Source organism: Rhinatrema bivittatum, chromosome 3 (genome assembly GCF_901001135.1).
Source record: "Rhinatrema bivittatum chromosome 3, aRhiBiv1.1, whole genome shotgun sequence".
NCBI lineage: Eukaryota > Metazoa > Chordata > Amphibia > Gymnophiona > Rhinatrematidae > Rhinatrema > Rhinatrema bivittatum.
In genome coordinates this window covers 460,598,165-460,621,140 of record NC_042617.1, presented here as the reverse complement: position 1 = coordinate 460,621,140, position 22,976 = coordinate 460,598,165, and the positions used below count along the sequence as shown (strand labels likewise).

The window sequence follows — 22,976 nt, the reverse complement described above, 5'->3', positions numbered from 1 at the left end:
ACATGATGTGTGGAGGAGAAATTTGTATAATTCCTCCCGGAGGGTTTTGCTGCAAGCCCATGGACTTCATTAAAAATGTAAGTCCTCCTTTGTGCTCTACATGGCCTGCTACACTGTGGCTCTTGTCAGACTGTGGGGGTCAGGCAGACATTCCAGACATCTTCAGCCACTGTATACTGGGTGGAAAAAAGCAGAAATATCCTTTGTCAGTTTCCTGTAAAAACTGTCCAGCCCTGAATTGGGACCATAAACATTAATCAGGTCTATCTTTCTCACATATATGGTGCACTCCATAAAGATAATTCTGCCCCCCCCCCCGCGTCCGCCTGAATTTTATGGATTGTCAGTGGGAGGGCTTTATGAATTAAAATACATACCCCGTGACCATTCAATTTCTATGAAGTATACCCGATCTGTCCCAACCAGTTCCTCTGTAATTTATTGTGCTCCTTAGCAGTTAAATGAGTCTCTTGCAGAATCGCTATGTGTGTGTGTGTGTGCGGTTTTTTGAGATACTTATAAAGCCTCTTCTGTTTTATAGGAGAAGCCAACCATTGCATATTAAACAAAATCAAGTTTACTTGTGCCACAGACCATACAAATAATCAAGAACAAGCAGCATTATATTTCACACCCCAAATCATATCCATTACCAATATCAGGCATAAGCATATCCACATTCCAGTCCTTAGTATTATAGAAACATTCTTCTTTTTTTCCTTTAACCTTAACCACTCTTAACCTTGAAAAACCCAACTGTCTACACACCAAATTAGTAACCCTTGACCCCCATTGGAAATAAGGGATCAGCTTCTAAACACCTCTCTCTCCCTCATTTGTGGGGTCCCTCCCCTCTCCTCCGCATCTTGTGAGCTTGCTGGATGATCAGTAAAATTACACAAGAAGACAATTGAATTTGTAACTGGATATATACATTTCTTTTATTTGCTTTATTTCTATTTTCTGCATTTGTTTGTGTGTGTAGGTTTTCCCTGTTGCTGTTATCAATGTTAAAATACGATTGTGTTGTTGAAAACCAACTCGTGAAAATCACAGAATAGCTGAATGCAGAGCCCTTCCATATTTTATAAGTGTTGATGCAAGGGAATTTGCCATTTTTCTCTCTCTAGATATATCTATAGATATAGAGATATAGATATATCTATATCTGCATCTGCCACTCTGTTGCTGGGTCGTTGCTTGTCAGTAAAAATTTGTTAGCCAACAAACATAAGAGCTCAAGGCTTGCTGCATAGCTGCGATAATTTCACAAATAATGTCTTCCCTTGGATTGATTTTTGGAAGGCTTTTATGAAAGACTAACTTAGGTTTTCTCTTTCTTACAGGCCCAGCATTATTCATATTGCAGTACCTCTGGTACAGGTGGGTATGATTCTCCTGTTAACCCAGGGTCTTATTTGCTTTTCATATGGTTTGTGTTATATCTGTGGATCCTTGGTTTGGGGTGAGTTTGATTCTACCTGCAAGGAGGAGCCCTGCAGGTTCTCACTGCTAGAAGGCAGACCTTGGAGAGGCAGAGATGGGTCTAGAGATTCACCTATACCAACCTTTGTTTCCCTCGGGTTGATTTCAGAGCGGCCTCGGAGAGAACGGGAAAAGCCATTGGAGCTCCCCTAGGGCTTAGCGCGTGCAAGGTGCACTAGTGTGCACCCCCTTGCGCACGCCGACCCCGGATTTTATAACATGCACGTGGCTGTGCGTGCATGTTATAAAATCAGGTGTACATTTGTGCGCGCCGGGTACCACGCACAAATGTGCCCCGCGCGCGTATGTTTAAAAATCCAGCCCTAAGTCTGTCCCATGCTACTGATGCTAGTAATAGCAGTGGCTATTTTCTAAGTCAACTTGATTAATAGCAGGTAATGGACTTCTCCAAGAACTTTATCCAAAGCTTTTTTAAACCCAGCTACACTAACTGCACTAACCACATCCAACAAATTAATTAATTGTGCATTGAGTGAAAAAGAATTTTCTCCGATTTAGTTTTAAATGTGCTACAAGCTAACTTCATGGAGTGCTCTCTAGTCCTATTATCCAAAAGAGTAAGTAACCAATTCACATTTACCCATTCTAGACCTCTCATGATTATAAACACCTCTATCATATCCCCCCCTCAGCTGTCTCTTCTCCAAGCTGAACAACCCTAACCTCTTCATCCTTTCCTCATAGGGGAGCTGTTCCATCCCCTTTATCATTTTGGTCGCCCTTCTCTGTACCTTCTCCATCACAATTATATCTTTTTTGAGATGCGGCGACCAGAATTGTACACAATATTCAAGGTGCGGTATCGCCATGGAGTGATACAGAGGCATTATGACATTTTCGTTTCCCCTCCTAATAATTCCTAACAATGTTTTCATTTTTTTGATTGCCGCAGCACACTGAGCCGACGATATCAATGTAATATCTGCTATGACGCCTAGATCTCTTTCCTGGGTGGTAGCTTCTAATATGGAATCTAACATCGTGTAACTATAGCATGGGTTATTTTTCCCTATATGCATCACCTTGCACTTATCCATATTAAATTTCATCTGCCATTTGGATGTCCAATTTTCCAGTCTCACAAGGTCCTCCTGCAATTTCACAATCCGCTTGTGATTAAACTACTCTAAATAATTTTGTATCATCTGCAAATTTGATTACTGCACTCGTTGTAGTCCTTTCCAGATCATTTATAAATATACAAGCCGTAAAGCCCGTTAAAACGGGCTACATCCCTCTGTCTCTCACCTCCCCCTCATTCTCTCTCCCCTCACTCTTCACCACCCCCTCCCCCACCCACTCCTCTCCACCCTCCCTCTCCTCACTCAGTCCCCCCTCTCCCTCACTCCCTCCCACTCAGTCCCCCCTCTCCCTCCCACTCACTCAGTCCCCCTCTCCCTCCCTCCCACTCAGTCCCTCCCTTCACCCACCTCCATTTCCTCCCGGCGCCGTAAGCGCGACTTCCCGCAACCCTCACCCGGCTCCATTGACTCCTCCCGCTCCTGCCGGCAGATCTCGGGGGGGGGTGTCACTCCCCGCCGCGCGGCAGTGACCCCCGCGAGATCTGCCGGCAGATCTCGGGGGGGGGGCGCGGGAGTGACACCCCCCCCCCCGAGATCTGCCGGCAGATCTGGGGAGGAGAAGTAGCGGCACCGCGCGTGCGCGGCGCCGCTGCTTCTCCTCCCGCTCCTGCCGGCAGATCTCGGGGGGCGCGGGAGTGACACCCCCCCCCCCCCCCGAGATCTGCCGGCAGATCTGGGGAGAAGTAGCGGCACCGCGCGCGGCGCCGCTGCTTCTCCTCCCGCTCCTGCCGGCAGATCTCGGGGGGCGCGGGAGTGACACCCTCCCCCCCCCGAGATCTGCCGGCAGATCTGGGGAGGAGAAGCAGCGGCACCGCGCGCGCGCGGCGCCGCTGCTTCTCCTTCCGCTCCTGCGGCCCCACCGCCATTTTTTTTTTCCTGATCGACGTCCTTGCCCGCACATGCGCAGTAGAGCTGCGCTCTACTGCGCATTTGCGGGCCGTCGGTCACAGGCCATTTATAAGGTAGATTGAAAAGCACAGGGCCCAGTACAGATCCCTGAGGCACTCCACTGAGAAAATTGTCCATTTAATCCTACTCTCTGTTTCTTGTCTTTTAACCAGTTTGTAATCCATGAAAGGACATCGCCACCTATCCCATGACTTTTTACTTTTCCTAGAAGCCTCTCATGAGGAACTTTGTCAAATGCCTTCTGAAAATCCAGATATACTACATGTACCTATTCACCTTAATCTACATGTTTATTATCGCCTTCAAAAAAGTGAAGTAGGTTTATGGGGCAAGACTTGCCTTGGGTAAAGCCATGCCGACTTTGTTCCATTAACCCATATCTTTCTTTATGTTCTGTTATTTTGAACTTTAGAACACTTTCACTATTTTTCCTGGCATTGTAGTCAGGTTAATTGGTCTGTAGTTTCTCCGATCACCCCTGGAGCCCTTTTTAAATATTGGGGTTACATTAGCCACCCTCCAGTCTTCAGGTACAATGGATGATTTTAATGATAGGTTACACATTTTTACTAATAGATTTGAAATTTCATTTTTGAGTTCCTTCAGAACTCCGGGGTGTATACTATCCAGTCCAGGTGATTTACTACTCTTCAGTTTGTCAATCAGGCCTACCACATCTTCTAGGTTTACTGTGATTTGGATTAGACAATCTGAATCATTACCCATGAAAACCTTCTCTGGAACTGGTATCTCCCCAACATCCTCTTCAGTAAACACCGAAGCAAAAAGATTGTTTAATCTTTCCACGATGGCCTTATCTTCTCTAAGTGCCCCTTTAACCCATTGATCATCTAACAGTCCAGCTGACTCCCTTGCAGGCTTTCTGCTTCGGATATATTTAAAAACGTTTTTACTGTGAGTTTTTGCCTTTACGGCCAACTTCTTTTCAAATTCTCTCTTAGACTGTCTTATCAATGTCTTACATTTAACTTGCCAACGCTTATGCTTTATCCTATTTTCTTTTGTTGGAAGGAGTGCTGGAGGAGGTAGGAGCTGATGGCATCCTGCTGCATGGTGGTTGACAGCCTCCTGCCTCAGGAAAAGTTGGTGGCGTCTTTCTGCATAGTGGTTGGACTCCTCCTGCTGCAGGAAGAGTTGGCGGCATTTTGCTGCACCAAGGATGGCAACGGCTGGCCAGTGTGTGCTGGCTGTGGAGGTGATAGCGATGGCTTGTAGGGGCAGTCCATGAGCCTTCAAACAAAATAGTGAAAATTTGATCAGCATCTGGTTTAAAGGAAATGAGAGAAATTCATTGTCCCAGTATTATTGGATAACTACCTGTATACAACTCGAAACATAGAAATTATGGCAGAAAAAGGACCAAACGGTCCATTCAGTCTGCCCAGCAAACTTCTTAAGATATTAACTACTACTCTGTGCAGATTACTCCCATATTTCTCTTAAGGATAGTAACTGCTGCTCTGTGCAGTTATCCCCAACCCTTATGATAACCCATAAACACTGGAGCTATCAACATTTTTGACTGGGTGATGAGCTTTATTGAAAATTCAGACAGTGCTGCTTGACATACTTTGCTTATGGACTTGGCTTAGAAGCAGTCCTGTGCTTTTTCCCTTATATCTGCATCTCAGTACCCCACACCATTGAAGTTGGGCACTCTTGGTTGTTAACTGAATCCAATTCTCCTTCTCCCCGTGCCATTGAAGTGGGGAGCAATGTTGTAGTTGCATTAAAGTATTGACAAGACTCCAACCTTATTTCTAAACCAACGAAAACAACAATGAATAATATATAGTACGTTAGCTTCTCTGAAAATTACTTCTAATAGTGATAGTAAGTACCGAATTTGAACTTCATATATATGATTTGAACTTCATATGACTGATTTAGTGACTCTCAGATGCCAAAAGATCTGCAGGATGCAGGATGATATGCAGGATGATATGAAAGTCACTAAATCACTCATAAATAAAATAGTATTTATTCTATTTTATTGCACTTTATATATTTATTGCTCCGTTCACCCCTTCTTTATTTTCCTACTCCAAGTTAAGGCTTCCTTGTTATAATGTAACTGTATGCTCTGTATCTCTTGTTGATTGGTTAATTGTATATTCTACTTAGTTCATTGTAAACCGAATTGATTTGATTTGTATCAAGAAAGTCGGTATATAAAAGCCTTAAATAAATAAAAAAATAAATACTGACTATCACTATTAGAAGTAATTTTCAGAGAAGCTAACGTACTATATATTATTCGTAGTTGCATTAAAAGCATCAAGGCTTATTGATTTAAGGGTAGTAATCCCCATGCCTTCTGCTAAGGGTAGTAACTGCCGTACCAGCAAGTTTCCTCCATGCTCGCATTTTTCATTTCCTTTAGAACTTGGCCGAGGAAGCAGTCCTGTCCTTTTTCCCTTCTTTGCGTTTCAGTATTCCAGACCGTGGTAGTTGGGGCCCTCTGTTGTCGTCTGAATCCATTTCCTCTTCTCCCCTCTGCCATCTGAGCGAGGAGCAATGTTGCAGTTGCATTAAAAGCATCTAGGCGTGTTGGTTAGGGTAGTCATTTTCATGCCTTCTGCTAAGGGTAGTAACTGCTGCACCAGCAAGTTACCCTCTTAAATGCTTTTCTCATTTACATCCTCTAACCTTTAGAGTTTATCACTTTCTTCCTTTTTCAGATAGACCATATTCAGTAGTCTGTTCTGTGTCTTTAGGATTCTATTAATGGATTAAAGTAGCTTGTACTGTTCACCTGGATGCTGGGAACGGGAGGATCTGGGCTGCAGTGAGAGAGTGTGAGGGGTTAAGACAGGATAGTAGGGGGTATGGAGAAAAGTAATGACAAGTACAATGGGGGAAACAAATTGAGAAAAGTAAATTGAATAGTTATTCACGCAACAAAGGTAGATTTCATTGAATGAAATATTGGAAAAATAAGATTTTCCACAAAGTTGACTCAATTTTTTTTAATTTTTTTGGCACCTGGTCGTCAGGCAAATTTGGAAGACATGCCACAGAATCTGTACGCTACAATTAACTTTAGCTTCAGAATTTACTCTCAGCAGCTGCATGAAATGATTGGGATTCTGAATCTCTGTGCTCTGGGATGCTTCTGTTCTGACCCCTTCCAGACTTTACCCTGATAACATGTGAAGCGTTAGCACAAACTGCAAAGTGAATTGAGGGAGTGGGGTTTCTTAATGACCAAGGCCATGCTTGCCTTCTATTCAAACTGTGTGAAAATATAAGAAATAATGTGTGAACACACAGAATGCAGAGCTAAGATTAAGACTGAAAATGCAAGCAACCGTACCAAAGGTTAGAGTTGTTTTCAAGAATGTAGTTGGTACTACTGCTGTGAGCATGGCAGCCCTTTTTTATATGGATTTTTTTTAAAGGAAATCCAGGTATTCCAAGAATACTTTTATAAAATTGATGTAATGGAGAATTTATTGTATTAATTGAGGTGCGTTTTTTTTGTTTTTTTAAGCTATGATGTGGTTTGTTTATTTAAAATCTTTTATATACAAAGTGAGATCTAGGTGGTTTACATAATGCAAACATGCATAATTAAAAACATAAATACTCAAAAGTTTTCATTAAAACACTTAAACTAGTTTCCAATATCATCTCCAGACCAATTGCAGACATAATAAATCTTTCTCTAAATGAGGGCATCTTCCCGGAAAAATTAAAATGTGCTGTTATTAAACCAACACTCAAAAAAACCCCATCTTGATCAAACCGATGTCGCTAACTTCAGACCCATTTCCAACCTTCCCTTTATAGCCAAAAAACTAGAAAAAATTGTCAATCAACAACTCTCAGACCATTTAGAAAATCATAAGATACTTTTCTCAGTACAACATGGATTTAGGAGCACCCTCAGTATGGAAACCCTTCTGCTATCTCTCACAGACACAATCCTCAAAGGTCTTGACAGCGGCCAAAAATTCTTTTTCATACTTCTTTATATATCTGCAGCTTTTGATACCATCAATCATGACATCCTCCTAAACAGATTAAGAGAAACTGGATTATGTGCACCACCATCAGCTGGTTCACATCATACCTATCTAACAGATCATATATAGTCAGAACCAATAACACAGAATCCAGACAAATACCCCTTCCATATGGTGTCCCGCAGGGATCCTCATTTATCATCCACCCTGTTCAATATCTACTTTCTACCTCTATGCAAACTCCTTTCAGATCTCGGACTGAATTACTACATATATGCTGATGATGTCCAAATTCTCCTCCCAGTAAATGACAACTTGGCTAATACACTAAACATCTGGAGCACCCACCTCAAAACAATCCAGCAACTACTAACAAAAATGGCCCTCGCACTCAACCATAACAAAACTGAGATTCTCTATATATGCAACAAAGCTTCACCCATACATGACCCCCCAACTCAATAACTGCATAACAAAGAAATTATCCTCACTGCAAAAGATCTAGGAATCACATTAGACCATGAACTAAACCTCAAGCATATTAACAACACAATAAAAGAAGGTTTCTTCAAACTCAAAGTCTTAAAGAGGATCAAGCCCCTCCTACACTCTGAGGTCTACAGAATAGCTTTGCAAGCCCTCCTGTTTTCAAAAATAGTCTATTGCAATGCAATACTCCTAGGTCTATCAACTTCAACTCTAAAACCACTCCAACTCCTACAAAATGCAGCAGCAAGATCACTTTCCAACAGCAAAAGGTCTGACCACATCACCCCAGTTCTCAAGGAACTACATTATTTACCAATATACTACAGAATACTATACAAAACCTTAACTCTCATCCACAAAGCATTATTCAACAACAAAACTGAATGGATGAAAATCATACTTCATTTTCAAAACCCACTAAGAAATTTATGCTCTACAAATACCGGTCTTCTCACAACTCCTTCCCCAAGACTAACCCGCCACAACTCAACCAAAGAACGTGCCTTCTCCATAGCAGGACCACCTCTATGGAACACCCTCCCCACTGACCTAAGACTTGAGCCAACATCTCAAACTTTCAAAAAGAAACTAAAAACTTGGCTCTTCCAAAAAGCTTTTACAATATCATGAGAACAATCACCACTCAACTCACTCAGAGCCATTCCTTCCCCTTCCCTTTTCACTCACCTACTAACCCTTTACTATACTCACCAACCCATCTCCTCCACGATATACACAATCTCCAATCCTCCTCTTTTCTATCCAATGCACTCCTACATCCATCCTGTGTGATTAAAATAACACAGCATGCCTATCCTCCACATTCCTAAATGAATATAAGAAAAAACACCCTCTCGAGTTTTTCTTTACCTAATTTATTTGCTTCTCAAATTTTTCTTTATTTGCCTTATAAATCTATATCCCCCTGTTTCGTTTTCCCATTTGTTATAACCTGTTGCACTGTTACCTTTTTTTAAACTTGTTCTTTGTAAACCGATGTGATAACGTGTTGAATGTCGGTATATAAAAGCTAATAAATAAATAAATAGGACTGGGTATACATTTAAAATACATACCATAAGAATAGGATCAATTGGAGTGTGATGTATTGAAGGTGATGGACCATAGATGGGTTTTTCATTTTTTTCTGAATTCTTTGGGGTTGGTCAGGAGTCTTATGGTTGCTGGAATAGAGTTCCAAAGAGATGGACCTGCTACTGAGAGAGCTCACTTTCTCGTTAGGTTGAGCCTAGCTATTTTAACTGTTGGGATCTGAAGGAGGTTTTTATCAGCTGAACGTAATTGGCGCGTGGGGATTGATATAATCATAAAGAGGTGCATAGCCAGACGGTAGAGGGGTTATGGATTAAATTGAAGATCAACATCAAACTTTTGTAGTGGATATGTTGTCGGATTGGGAGCCAGTGAAGATCAAGGAGGACTGAGGTAATGTGTTCTCTAATTGACATATGTAAGGAGACTGGCTGCAGCATTTTGAATTAATTGTAACAGATGAATCGATGAGTCTGGGAAGCCTATATATATAATGAATTGTAGTTATCTAGTCGAGAAAGCATAAGAGCTTGTAGAACAGATCTGAAATCAGCAGGGTATAATAGAGGCTTTAATCTTTTGAGAAGGTTGAGTTCGTAAAAGGATGTTTTAACAACTTTAGCAATATTGATAGACATAGACAAATTGGAGACAATATCTCCTAAGTTGCGAGCTTGATTGGTAATGGGTATCTATCCCCATTTTAGAGAGAATAGGGTCTTTATTAAGAATATGTATTTTTATTATTTTATTTATTATATGTTGGATTGATGTATTGCACTCTTTTTGGATGTAAACAGCTTTGTGTTTTCTTTTTGGGAATATAAGTTTGAAAAAAATAGTAGTTACTGTATCTGCGTAGGTTATTTGGGACCTTTTTTTTTATTTTTTAAATGTGCAAAGCACATTTCTTCCTGGGCTTGGCTAGTGAAGTGACAAGTGCACTGCGATGGTTTGACATTTGTTATGTTCTTGAAGTAGCGTTCAGTGACAGAGTGCATATTTGTGAAATGCTGCAAGATGCCAGAGGTTGAATTAGATGCGCTACTTAAGCAGTGGCAACGAGCACCTTTTCATTTCAGAAGTGTAGCAGGTGCTTTGAAACAGTCAAAAAGCTGTCCTGGATAGCTGAGACTGTAATTTTGATTACAGCTACTCTTAAGCTGCTATTCTGGAAGAAGGAAAAGTAACACTGAATTCAATAACATAATCCATCAGCTGACTTCTTGTCTATTGTAGAGAAAGTGTTGTGCTTTCGGGACTAGAATCACTGTTGCTGCTGCTGTCTCGAGTTGATCGTAAATGGTTTTCGCATGTACATTTCCTGTCTTTCTTTTTAGGGCTTGCAATTTAGTATTGTGAGGTGGGAAAATACTCGCTGTAATTTTGTTTTGCTTGCACTGAGCCACTATTGCAAAGTAATTGCTTTCTGCAGACAGTCTTTCACCTGTATTGTTAAGATCATTATGGCCAGCATTTGCCTCTGGTTGGCTCAGTACCTGTCCTCTTCAGCCTTAATTAAATATAAAATAAAATCCTCAGGGCTGTCAAAAATGCAAGCCTCTAAAACTTGTTTTGGCACTTTCTGCCTAGTTGAGGCCTGGGTGGAGGAAGAGGTAGAGCCAATGGCCAGGCCCCCTAGGCCTGGCAAGTAGCTTCCATAGGGTTGGGTGTGGGCAGAGGAGCCACTGTTGAAGTCATGGTTGGAGGATCTGCTTCTGAACCAAGGCCCCCCTGCTGGATTGTAGAAGAAATAAAGAGAAAATAAGATTTAAAAAAAGCAAAAGCAAAAAAAAAAGTATTTCCCGGTCTCCTAAGAACTTTGGTTTCAAAAAATTCCCCTCTCCTTATCATTTGCTCATTGAGTTTTGCCATGGCACTCTGTCATTTCTGTCTTAGTGTTGTCACTTTGATTAGTTAGTCTGTCATCTAAGCCTTTTACACTGAGTTTTTTTTTTTTAATTTACTTTTTGCCCCAGGAGGTTAATGGTTTTAACCATCAGGTCTGTCCTATTGTGGCTCGGTTTAGTAATGCATGGAAAATATTTTAGAAGGTGACAACTTGCGGTAAAGAAAATATTTATAGAGGAGTGTGTAGGCTTTGTTTCCCTCATAAATGCCTGGTTATTTGTAGGGGAGAAGGGCAGTTGTCAAACTGTCCACATTTAACAAAGACTATGCATACTTTATATCTGTAGGCTAGGCACTAATTTTGAAAGGGAAAGTACACGTGTATTTTTCTTTGAAAATTGCCACAGCTAATACAGTAGATGCGCTCGCTTGCATCTGCTTTTTGAGTGGGTAGAAGTCTGCCTGAAAAGTACGCATGGAGATTTGAAAGTGCCATCTACGAACGGACGTTTTCCTCCCCTCCTTCACCCCCAACCTAAATGCTTCCCTGGGAATGGCTTCTCTACGTGGCGCTAAAGGCACACGTGCTGTCGAACAATTTTCAGGCAGTTGATTTACATGAATCTGCGCTTTTTTGCCCATAGAAAATGGCCTTCTGTATGTTAAGGATGGTGTGCAGTTCATTCCATTTCACTTTCTAACATATGCCTTTCTGTTAATGCAGCCCTGCTAAGTTTTTGCTGCCCCTTGGACTTGTTCGTCTGGTCAGTAAGCAGATCAACTGGCATCTGGTACTTGCAAGGTAATGCCTTATTTTTATTTTCTGTTGGTAAGCAGACTGAGTTAGCCATTACATGTGGGTGAAGAATTCCCCCATAATCCCCCAATATACTAACTTTTTTTCAGACAAGATGAAAGCACGTTGACAAGTCAAGTTAGGGAAGCTTAGGTTTTCTTTCCTTCATGTCTCACTGCTGTACAGCATTCATGGCGGTTGGATGTAAGGCAACATTCCATTATTACAGCATGCTGAATATTTATTTGTTTCAATATACTGTGCCTTTGCCTGTATACTCTTCATAGTATGCAAAAAAATGAAGGCCCTTTCATTGAAAATATCAGAAAAGACCCCAAATATTTAGTACATACATTGATCCACCAGATAGACTAGTCATAGCGGTGCTGGCACTATTATGCAGTCCTATTTTATTTTTACGTACTGTCATAGCTCTTTCCATTCTCTGAGGTATTAGCCAGCGTGACCCTTGAACGCCCATTTCTTGTTTATGCATTATTGATACGTCTTTAATATGCAGAAGCTGGTCATTCTTCTTTCCTGACGCACATTACGCTGATGACTGCTACGTGGAGTTCCCTTATGCAGAAGTAATAGGGTCTCTCGCATGCACAGAGGATCCCGGATGACTGATACTTTTGTAATGATAAATGATCGTAATTAGAAACTCCTTGCAAAGCGACGGTTTGGCATGCGACTTCATTCCCTTGCTCGTCGGACCCTATTATTTTTTGATGGGAAACTCATGTACTAGAGAATAGCCTCATGATTCTGAAAAATTGCTAGTACTTCAGTGTATTTCCAGTTTGTAGAGCTGGGGGTTTTCTTACATGACTGTTTTCTGAACTGTTTTCACCAAGGAATGCAGCAATGTGATTTCCTTCTCCTCTGAGAGATTTTTTTGCAGCCTCCAAGAAATGGTCACCTATCCTAAAGAAAAAGACTGTTTCAACCTTACACTTTGGTTCATGGGAAATAGAACACTTTAACTTTATGTATGTGTGATTATGTTGTATAAAACGTGCCTTATTTCTAGTGTTAGATGTTTGCAGTACTTTCTCCTCCTTGCCCCTAAAGCTGTGGGTCTAGCAAACTTTATTTTGCACTTGCAGTTCACACACACAGTAACACAACAGATGGAGCTGACCCTTCATTGTCTTGATTCTTGGCTCCCACATGGCACATTTAGTCATGACATTTCCCTTTAGTATATTCCTGTAGCTCTGGGATGCTGCTCTGCTCCAGCTGACAGTGACTGTTGTGTAGGGCTCTAGCTTGATGCTGGTGTGGGTAGGTGTGGCATGGAGAGATGCCTACAGATACCTCCAGCTGCTTCTGAATGGTGATGGCCCTTCTGGCCTGGTGGACTGACTTGTTCAGCCTTTTACTGGTGTGTTCTCTGTCCCCCCATCCCAGCACTGCTTTTCCTTTCTAGGTGTTAAGAGCTCCCCACGACAAGACTCCTAGCTAATCCCAACAAAGTCTTGAGCATTCAGCCTCTACCTGTTACTAATATATTGGCCGATACAGTAAAGTCCACTCTCCTGTGCGTGCGATTCTCTATTCAAATGAGGCCTAGTGCATCCCTAGCGCCTCCTTTTGGACCGGAGCGATGGCTGTCAGCGGGTTTGACAACCGACGCTCAATTTTGCTGGCGTCTGTTCTCAAGCCCGCTGACAGCCACGGGCTCGGAAACCGGACGCCGGCAAAATTGAGTGTCCAGTTTTCGACCCGACAGCCGCGGGCTGACTTCAAATTTTTTTTTTTTTTACTTTTGGAAACTTTCGGGTCCTCCGACTTAATATCACCATGATATTAAGTTGGAGGGTGCACAGAAAAGCAGTTTTTACTGCTTTTCTGTACATTTTCCTGGTGCCCGAAGAAATTAGCGCCTACCTTTGGGTAGGCGCTAATTTCTGAAAGCAAAATGTGCGGCTTGGCTGCACATTTTGTTTTCTGAATCGCGTGGGAAAACCTAATAGGGCCATCAACATGCATTTGCATATTGCGGGTGCTATTAGGTTCGGGGGGTTGGACGCGCGTTTTCAGCCCCTTACTGAATAAGGGGTAACGCTAGCGCGTCAAAAACGCACGTCCAATGGCGGGTTAACGGTGCGCTCTGTCGGAGCGCACTGTTAACCCGCCATTGGACGTCGGAGCGCACTGTACTGTATCAGCCCGAATGTAAACAAACAAGCATGCTTTCAATCCATGCTTGCATGTCTTGGTCTTCAGGGCCTCTCTAAATTTCTGCTGTCCTTTTCCTGTTCAGCTTCTTCTCTATTTGCAGCACCTGGGTGCATCTGCACGTACGCAGGGAGCCTGAGCATGGGCCGAGGAAGCCAGCAGCTCAGTGTTCTCCCTATGGCAACAGCAGAAGCGGGTGGGAAGGAGCATCAGCTGAGCAGAAGCAGTGGCGATGTGCTGGAGCAAGGGTGTTCTCCTGCCCAAGTCACACTATGGACAAAGAGACCTTATGTAGTGAGACCATGACAAATGTGCCTCAGCTGTACACGCTTTATTAGATCATGTTTTGTATTCTTAGGAAATTGGAGAGAACCTCCCTCCCCAAATTCCCCTCAGGTTCCTGTGCCAATTAATCCTGGACGCACAGCCAAGGGCTTTTCCCATCTTTAACTGTTATATATATGTAGTATGCTGTGCAGTTAGTATTTCTAGGGTGCCTGGTCTCCCGCAGTGCTGTAGCAAGGGCCACAAAATTTGGCCTTTGTTGTGGAAGGAGCTGGGGCCGGGTCCAAGCAAGAGCAGCAGCAGCTTGCCAGGCAGGGGGGTGTGCATATCTAGGTGTACAAAGTCCTCTGCTCTCATTTTCTGGCAGAAGGGGGTGGCTAGTGGCAGTATCCGGGATTTTATTATCCTCCTTTGCTACCCAGGGTCCAACTGCTACTTTAAACCTGGTTACAGTCAGGCCTCCGGTGGCATAAGAGGATGAAAGTTGAGAGGAGTAAGAATTAGCAGAAGATGGGGAAGAAGGTGAGATGAATGAGAATTTGGGGTTGGGGGAGGAGGAGTGAAATTTAGTGGGAGGGAGGGTGAGAGGAGTTGATGGGATGGGGGGAGCTCATGAGGGGGACAAGCTGGGGATGAGAGGGAAATGGCTTAGGATAGCTAAGAGTGGCAGTTAGGGACAGGTGTGTGTGTGTGTGTGTGTGTGTCAAAGAGAGAAAGCAGCTTAGCGCCAGTCGGGAGGGGGAGTAATAGAGGGGAGCTTCCTACCCTGCCCCCCACCAAGTCTTGGATTACCTCTCTCTCCTTCTTTCCTCCAATCTCAAGACCCTATCTGTAATGCTAATGGTGATTACTAACATAACTCCTCCACTCCCAAACCAATACCACTCAAAGAACAAAATTACCCAGACACATGAGATGTCAGAAAATGACTTTATTTTTAAAAAGTCAAATCACATTTATATTAAATATGTGAATCTATGCAATTTTAAACAAATTAGCCCCAGAATTTCAGAAACTTTGCAGCAGAATTGAATGCTTGCTGTAGAATTTGCCACTGAGCTGCCACAGGAAACTTGATGCTCTGCCTGTGCCCACAAGTGAATTCACAATTAAACATGCTACACAAGGTTTTCCTGTATACCTTGGTAAATTGTAAGCTAACTGGAACTACAGTATGCAGAGAGTAGAACAGCTGCTGTTCATACCAGTGCAGCCCTGCAGTAAAATAGGTAAAGGGAGATTCTGCTTTCTTACTGCAGAGCACTAGTGCAGAGCACTAGTGCAGCCAAAAAAGGGAGAAAATCAGGGAAAGTTTCACTAAAGGTACGGTAGTTTGTTGCAGTGAGTTATAGTATAACACTGAGTGCTTTGTGGTTGTCTTGAGATTAGTATGAAGCACTAGCACTGCTGGAATTAGATACATTGTCAAAGTAAAAACAGCCTTGAGGATTTTCTACAGTCTGTTTATTTGGTAGCTTTTATTACTTGCTAAAAATACTGAATGTAAATTCTAACGGGCCGATGCAGTAAAGTGCGCTCAGGCTGAGCGCACTGTAACCCCCGTTTGGCCACGTGTTTGACACGCTATTTTTACCCCTTATACAGTAAGGAGTAATAGCGTGTGGAAAATGCGCAGCTAACCCCCCCGAAACTAATAGCGCCCGCAACATGCAAATGCATGTTGATGGGCCTATTAGTCATTCCTGCGCGATACAGAAAGTAAAATGTGCAGTGAAGCCGCATATTTTACTCTCAGAAATTAACGCTTGCCAAAGGCAGGAGTTAATTTCGGCCGGCACCGGGAAAGTGTAGAGAAAAGCAGAAAAAACTGCTTTTCTGTACACCCTCTGACTTAATATCATAGCGATATTAAGTCGGAAGCCCCAAAAATAAAAAAAATAAAAAAAAATTTAAAAATCAGCCCGTGGGTTGGAAGATGGATGCTTAATTTTGCCGGCATCCATTTTCCGAACCCGTGGCTGTCAGCGGGTTTGACAACTGATGCTGGTAAAATTGAGCGTCTGCTGTCAAACCCGCTGACAGCTGCCTCTTCTGTCAAAAAGGAGGTGCTAGGGACGCGCTAGTGTCCCTAGGGCCTCCTTTTACCGCGGGCCCTCATTTACATATTTTTTTCTGAATCGAGCGCCCAGGAGAGTGGCCTGGGCACTCACTGGCTTTCCCGTGGGTTTTTCTGTATCTGCCTGTAAGTGAGGAACAACATATTAAAAACGGAGTAAAACAAAAATCAGTAATATATACATAAGAAAAAAAAACCTATACAATGTAACCTTTAATTTGGGGATTTGCTGTTTCTCCTAGGGCCATAAAAGTATTTATTTTTCGGGGCTACTCTCTGCATCATATTCCCTCTTTCTCATATCCCATGGGGTGGGAGCTCATGCTGTGGGGGGAAGGAAATCCTCCTTGGCCCAGTTGATGGAGTGATCTCTCTGGTACTGTATTTTCTCAGGGACAGACAGGCTGGACACAGTCTGGGTGTTCAAATAAAGTTTTACTGATTATTTCCTAAACGTCAAACATAGTCCAGTATTCTTTTTACAACTGAAACTGTACATTAGAACTATTTACACAGTCTCTCTGCTGGGGTGCCTGTGTCTGGCTTTTCAGCTCCTGGGGGGAAGCTTGCCACCTTTTCCTAGTAAGTGTGTACAAACAGCCCGGAGTATAGAGGGAATCCTATTGGGGAAACCTAAACGCACACCAAAATTCTACCCGAATCCAAAGTTCTGTTTCTTGCCCACAGCCTGGGTCCTGGTCCCTTTGGGGTGGAGATCCGGTTGGGAGTCTCCAGATCTTGATGTTCCATCCAGCACTGTCTTTCAATTCTGTGTGACTTCTCTGGGGGGCAAAGTCTGATTGTTCAAGACTGGAAACATAGTTCTCACTCTCCTGACTCCAAGTTGTGAGAAGGGGTGGGGAAAAAAAGCTCCACATGAACAAAAAGGGGAAAAAAATCCAAATTACTCTAAGTCCAAATATCTCACGCTGCATAATGTTGTTGTTCTTGCTTCCTCTAGGGAGTAGATGGGTAGCTCACAGGTCTCCAACCTCTGTTCTTGGATTGGAGGGGGGGGGGGGGGGTTTCCCCGCTCCAAAGGATACAGGGTATTCCCCAGAATGAAAAACACTTAGCCAAAATCTGACCAAAATCTTGCTTCCAAAAATGAGGCAGAGCACCTCAGGCAGGGAGTGCATTGATGAGGAATCCCCTCTGAATGCAGAAAAACACCAAGTTGGGTTAAAGGGCCCCAACTCAGCAGGGGAAAAGGAAAATAACTCTTACTTCTGCAAGAGCCAACTAAAAATGACCATGACCATGACCATGAACTCCCCCTAGTGCCCTAAGGATAGCCAATCACAGTCAAGTTTATAGGAGCGTGTGAAAGGGAATGGAAACTCCCACCATGCTGTTATTACTAATAGGCAGGAATGTAGGGTTATCTTGTGGCTGACCGAAGGGTTGACCACATTGTATATAACGAAGATAAGAACACCAAAACAGAATCTGGTAAAAGCCTCCACAAAGGATCCGTTCTCCACTTTCCTACAATCTACTGTTTTAATTGTTATTTTATTGCTGAGGGTTTTTGGATGTTTTAGGGAATGGGTTCTAATTTTAATTTTTTGTTTTCTTTTATTTTAATTGTTGAATATAATTTGATCTGTTTTAAATGTTGCAATTGCCTTATCTTCATTGAAATGAAAAATTTCAGTAATTAAAAAAAAAAATTAAAAATTAAAAAAAAAAGCATCTTCCTTCCTCCCAAAAAAACACACCCTTTCCCCCCTCTAACGAACCCCGATGCCTAATCTAGCTAACATTCAGTTAACTCTGAACTTAGTTTAATGCAGAATCTTGTAAATAGTTAATCTATCAATCTCTTCTACTATCCCTTCTCTGGTCCGCTGGACCCTTTCACTTCCTCTCCTCTCCCACCTCGTTCCTTCATCTCCCTGTTACATGTAACTTTATTTTTCCTTTCTAATCCTTGTTTAATCGCCCTGTAGACTGTAAACCAATGTGATATGCTAATGAATGTCGGTATAAAAAAGTTTTCAAATAAAATAAATAAATTCAAGTAAATTCAAATATTAAAAGGAAGCAAATACCAAAGAGAGCTATATTCAGGAAAAGGTCTGCTTTTGAATGCTAGCAAGCCTATAATCCATAATTGTAGGCACAATTGAAAGTGTGGCCTAGTAGGAATGACCGCTTGGCTGGACCTGACCATGATTGCTTGCTGCCTGGGCCTGATCTCTTGCCTGACTTGACCACCCTAGTCTGCCACCTGCCCCGACTTTGGCTGTCAAGACTTCTTCAGTCTGCTGTCTGCTCTGCCCCCGGCACGCCCTCGGACTCTTGCTCACCAGACCACCCTAGGAACCCGCCTAAGCCCTGTTGGCTGCCAGAACCCAAGGGCTCAACCTGTATGGGAGGCAGTTGGTATACAGGTGAAGCTCCAGCCTGACCCGCTACAGAGCACATCCACCAGCTGTCTGCGTAGTCCTTGTAGATCCACCTACTAGGCTGCGTGAACTACCCCACAGCAACAAGGGTTCATACCCACGCCACCCATTACACTTCAAAAAAAATGAATACAAGGAATTTTTCAAATCAGGATCAAAAACTCTCAAATTATGAACTTGATTTTGGATAGAAATACTCGGGACCATCTGGGAAAGTAAAAGAGGTCAATTGTTTAAGGTCTACCTAACCAGAAACGGCATTTTTCATAAATTACTTTTTAACCTTCCATTACTAGCCTGTGAACAGTCAAATTATGAAGTGCTGAAACTGGATCCTTATCAAAAGAGCTAGATAACTTTAAATCATCTGCATAAAAAAGATCTCACTTTAAGTGCTTGTACTACTTTCCCAAGGTGACAACTATATACATTAACATGGGGGATATAATAGAACCCCGAGGAACACCACACATTACTGGGCCAAGGTCAGAAAAAGAATCTCCTATACATACTCTCTTGGTTCTGTCAGAAAAAAAGGCTAAAACAATTGTAAAAAGATTTCTTGAGTTCCACGCATAGCTAAACATTGTAATAAGACTGAAACATCCAAATTATCAAATGCAGTGGACACAGTACCAGTCTTTGGGTTGGGCATGCTGGGCGGTTGCTCGCAGCGCCGTGAGAGGAGGAACACCCTGGGTACCACCGCCATTGTTGGTTAGGCTGAAGAGCCAGTGGGGAGCTGTTTTTCACCCAGAGAGGGTCATCGGAGGTGGCCACCAGACCTGTCTCAGTCCTGTAACTCTTCCGAAAACCTGACTGAAAGGATGAAAAAGATCACATTCCTTCCGAAACCAAGACAGTTGAACAGACACAATCCTCTTTATAATCTTAATAAGAGAGAATATTAGACATAAGATAGTAATTACTGAAATCTACAAGGTTTAAACTAGGTTTCTTTAATATTGGTCTCATCATAGTGGATTTCAAAACAAGTGGCAGATGACCTGAGAGAGAAGCATTTTTGATGATAGTGAGATGTTCAACCAAAACTCCTTCTATTGATTTAAGAGTTAGTCCCATGTGTCATGACAGTGTCTTCATTTTATAATGTTTGTTTTTGAATGATAGTAAAGAGACCTTTTTGAATAGAAGACACTTAGTAGTGTTTCATTTTTACTATGATTTTAGTGTGTGTTTAGTGATTTTGCTGTATTTTTTTTTAAACTCGTTTTGGTGTGGAATTGAAGCCTTGATATGCTAGTATTTGTTTTACAGTTTGCTTGTGTTAGTGGCGCTCAATAGCAGTGACGATCCTCTTGTTGCACTGAAAAGATGTATGAGATGAGATTGAAGGACCTAAATATGTACACCATGGAGAACAGGAGAAACACGAAAGATGTGATACAGGCTTTCAAATACCTGAAAGATAGCACAAGAATCAAACTTCTTCCATTGGACAGAATCTGTAGATCTAGGGGTCATAATATAAAACTACAATGCTGTAGACTCAGGAGCAAAATTGGGAAGTACAGATATTTCTTAATAGAAAGGATGGTGTGTGTATGGCATGCTCTCCTGGAAGAGATTATGAAGATGAGAACGGTGATGGATTTCAAAAGGGCATTGGATAAACCCAGAGGATCCTTAGTGGTTAGAGCTCACTATCAGAATATCTTCATACTTATGAACTGCATTAAACAATTTAAGAAATCTTTAAGGCTTTTTTGTTTAATCAGGCATTTGATTCTTAGGTAAGTCTGTCCTTTAGTTGCTTAAAATAATCATGTTCAGTAGTGTGTGTGTGTGTATATATATATCTGAGAAGTTTTAGGAGATGTCAGATTTTTCTGGTGTAAATAGCATTGAGAGAACCATATTTTTTGTGATGTAAGGCTTATGTTGCTACTTTTTGGGTTGTTGAGCAATGCCTGCATTGCTTTATATTTTAGTAGTGTGGAGGGTAACAGTATTGCAACCACTAAAGGTACCCTCCACATCCCATCCCTCAAGAATGCACACCTCATCTCTACTAGGGATTGAGCCCTCTCCATTGCTGGCCCCTCCCACTGGAACTCACTACCCACAAACCCCCGCCTCGAGCCTTGCACCATCAAATTCAAGAAAAAGTTAAAGACCTGGCTCTTCAAACAGGCATTCCCAGATTAGGTCCCCTGCTTCTTCTATCCATTGCTGCCTCATTATGTTTCTAAGTCATTACCTGTTTTCTAATATATTAACATGTTCTCCTTTTCTCAGTTGGATTTCCTGCTTTTCTTGCATATTATTTTTATCCTAGTTATGTTCTCTGTAGTCCACTACCCAGTCTCTGTTTGATGTAATTGTTTCAGCCTGCAGTTTGATGTAAACAGATATGATGTAACCACTAATATCTGTATAGAAAAGCCTATAAATAAATACATAAATATTGTTAAGTTTAGTGTAGTATTTAATAATCTCTGCAGCCAGGTGGAGAGTGCGTATTATGTTGGCAGGTATTTTTGTTTTGTCATTTTGTCAATATATCATTTTTATTATGTATGCTTACTCTGCTGCATACATTCATAGCTGCTGTCAATGTAGGTAGAATAGAACAAATTTAAATATATAAATGAATGAAGAAATTGGGTAACCCGTGGTAACTGGATGTATAACATTTCTGCATGGGGGCAATGAGCACAGAGTGGCAATTGCAATCCTAAATATTTTGCTGGGCAGAGTGGATGGGCCAGTTGTCGTCATTTAGTTTGTGCTCAGTAGGAGGGCAGATGAGGAATGTGAGGCTCATCTAGTCTGCCCTTATCTTAGCTGGCACACTGAGAAAAATGAAAGTAAATGTAAGTTTGCAAAAATGATCCAGTAGCTGTTGGTAGGGGCTAATTATAAGAGCTGGCCTGCTGCAGGGAGGGAGCCTTCCTAGAAGGGTGGGGGTGGTGGGGTGTTGGCATTGCCCCTTACGAGGTGGGGAGAGGGATAATTATTGTATTTGATATTTCAGTATGTTGTATTGTGAGAATGTTTCCCAGTGCATTTTCAAAGCTTACGTGACTAGCTATCTCACATACATATATTTTATTTCCAGGAGCACTAATGGCATGAACATTTCTCTGTTGCTTTTTCTCTCCCGAGAACACTGTTGACAGTGCCAGTTTTCATCCTCTCAGGCTTTAAAGGCTATGACATTTCGAAGACTGATTTACCCCGATGCAGAAATTTTTCATTTTGAAACGCTAGCTCAGTGTTGGGGCACATCATCATCAAGAGGCTAACTTGGGTGGATGACCATAGACAATCTTGAAACTAGCAAAGACGTGGAAAATACTTGTTTTCCAGATAAGTGCTTTTTATTTGTAAAGAAAAGTTTCTCTAAAAATGTTTTCCATGTGATATCTAGCTGGTAAAGACCGGTGATTATACTTTTTGACGCTATAAGTGAGTTGTAGTCACATATATAGATGATAGTTGCACATTGTAATGTTTGATGGTCCTCTAAAATCCATATCAGTGTTTTCATATTTACTTAAGTCCTAGAATGATCATATTAGCTTGACGGGAGGTGGAGACACCAGTAATCTGGGATTCATATTTTTCTCTCACCTTTTCTAGGCTGTCAAGTTAATTACGTTGCTTTTTTACTGACCAGGGACAAGCCTCGGCCATCTTCCTGATCCAGAGATGAAGGTTGGAGCAGGACACACCCATTACACTCATGACTCAGCAGTTGAAAGTGTGTCCTGACGTAATGGATGGGCAGGCGAGCTGTGAGTGGTAATTGCCTGTCTCATGAGTATGTTCTTTGCATATTTCTGATTTTCTTCCATGATGGCTTTATACTTTTATTTTATGTGTGTAACGGGTATGGCCTTGTATACAATAAATGCTTGCGGTTTGTGTCTATGTGTATTCTATCGTGGTTTCAGGGCTGTGTTTTGGGCATAGTTTACTGCTCATTGCCAAGGAAAGGCTTATCTCATATTGCAGCCTGTCCTGTCTTTGTTATATTGCCTGTCTTTTCTTTTCTGTGGGTTTGTTTTACATTTGCAGTTTCTATGTATTGATATGTGAAACCATTTCTAGCTGTTACAGTCTTCTTTTTCTTCCTTTTTTTTTTAATCTGTATTTTTTGTTGGGTATAGATAGGCCTGGTACTTCCAGTCCAGGTTTTTCCATAAGTGTATGCATTCATGCTTGAGCTGGGGCAAACTCTGAAATGGAATAGACAACCCTTTTGAATGTGAAACTGTTTGTGCTGCCTATCATTGTCGTTTTTTTTTTTTTTTTTCTTCCCCTATTTACCTGTATTGCATTTTGCTTTCTGATAGAAGTCTATGGAGCATAATT

At 41.9% G+C, this 22,976-nt stretch overlaps 1 protein-coding gene across 1 annotated transcript in view; it reads left to right on the top strand.

Moving 5' to 3' along the window:
* The window catches only part of NBAS (neuroblastoma amplified sequence), a 1,239,997-nt gene that overhangs the window by 34,468 nt on the left and 1,182,553 nt on the right, over positions 1–22,976 (top strand). The window contains exons 3-4 of the mRNA XM_029595926.1: positions 1,347–1,383; positions 11,604–11,681. Coding sequence (XP_029451786.1) covers positions 1,347–1,383; positions 11,604–11,681 — 115 coding nt within the window. The remainder of the gene's footprint in view (positions 1–1,346; positions 1,384–11,603; positions 11,682–22,976) is intronic.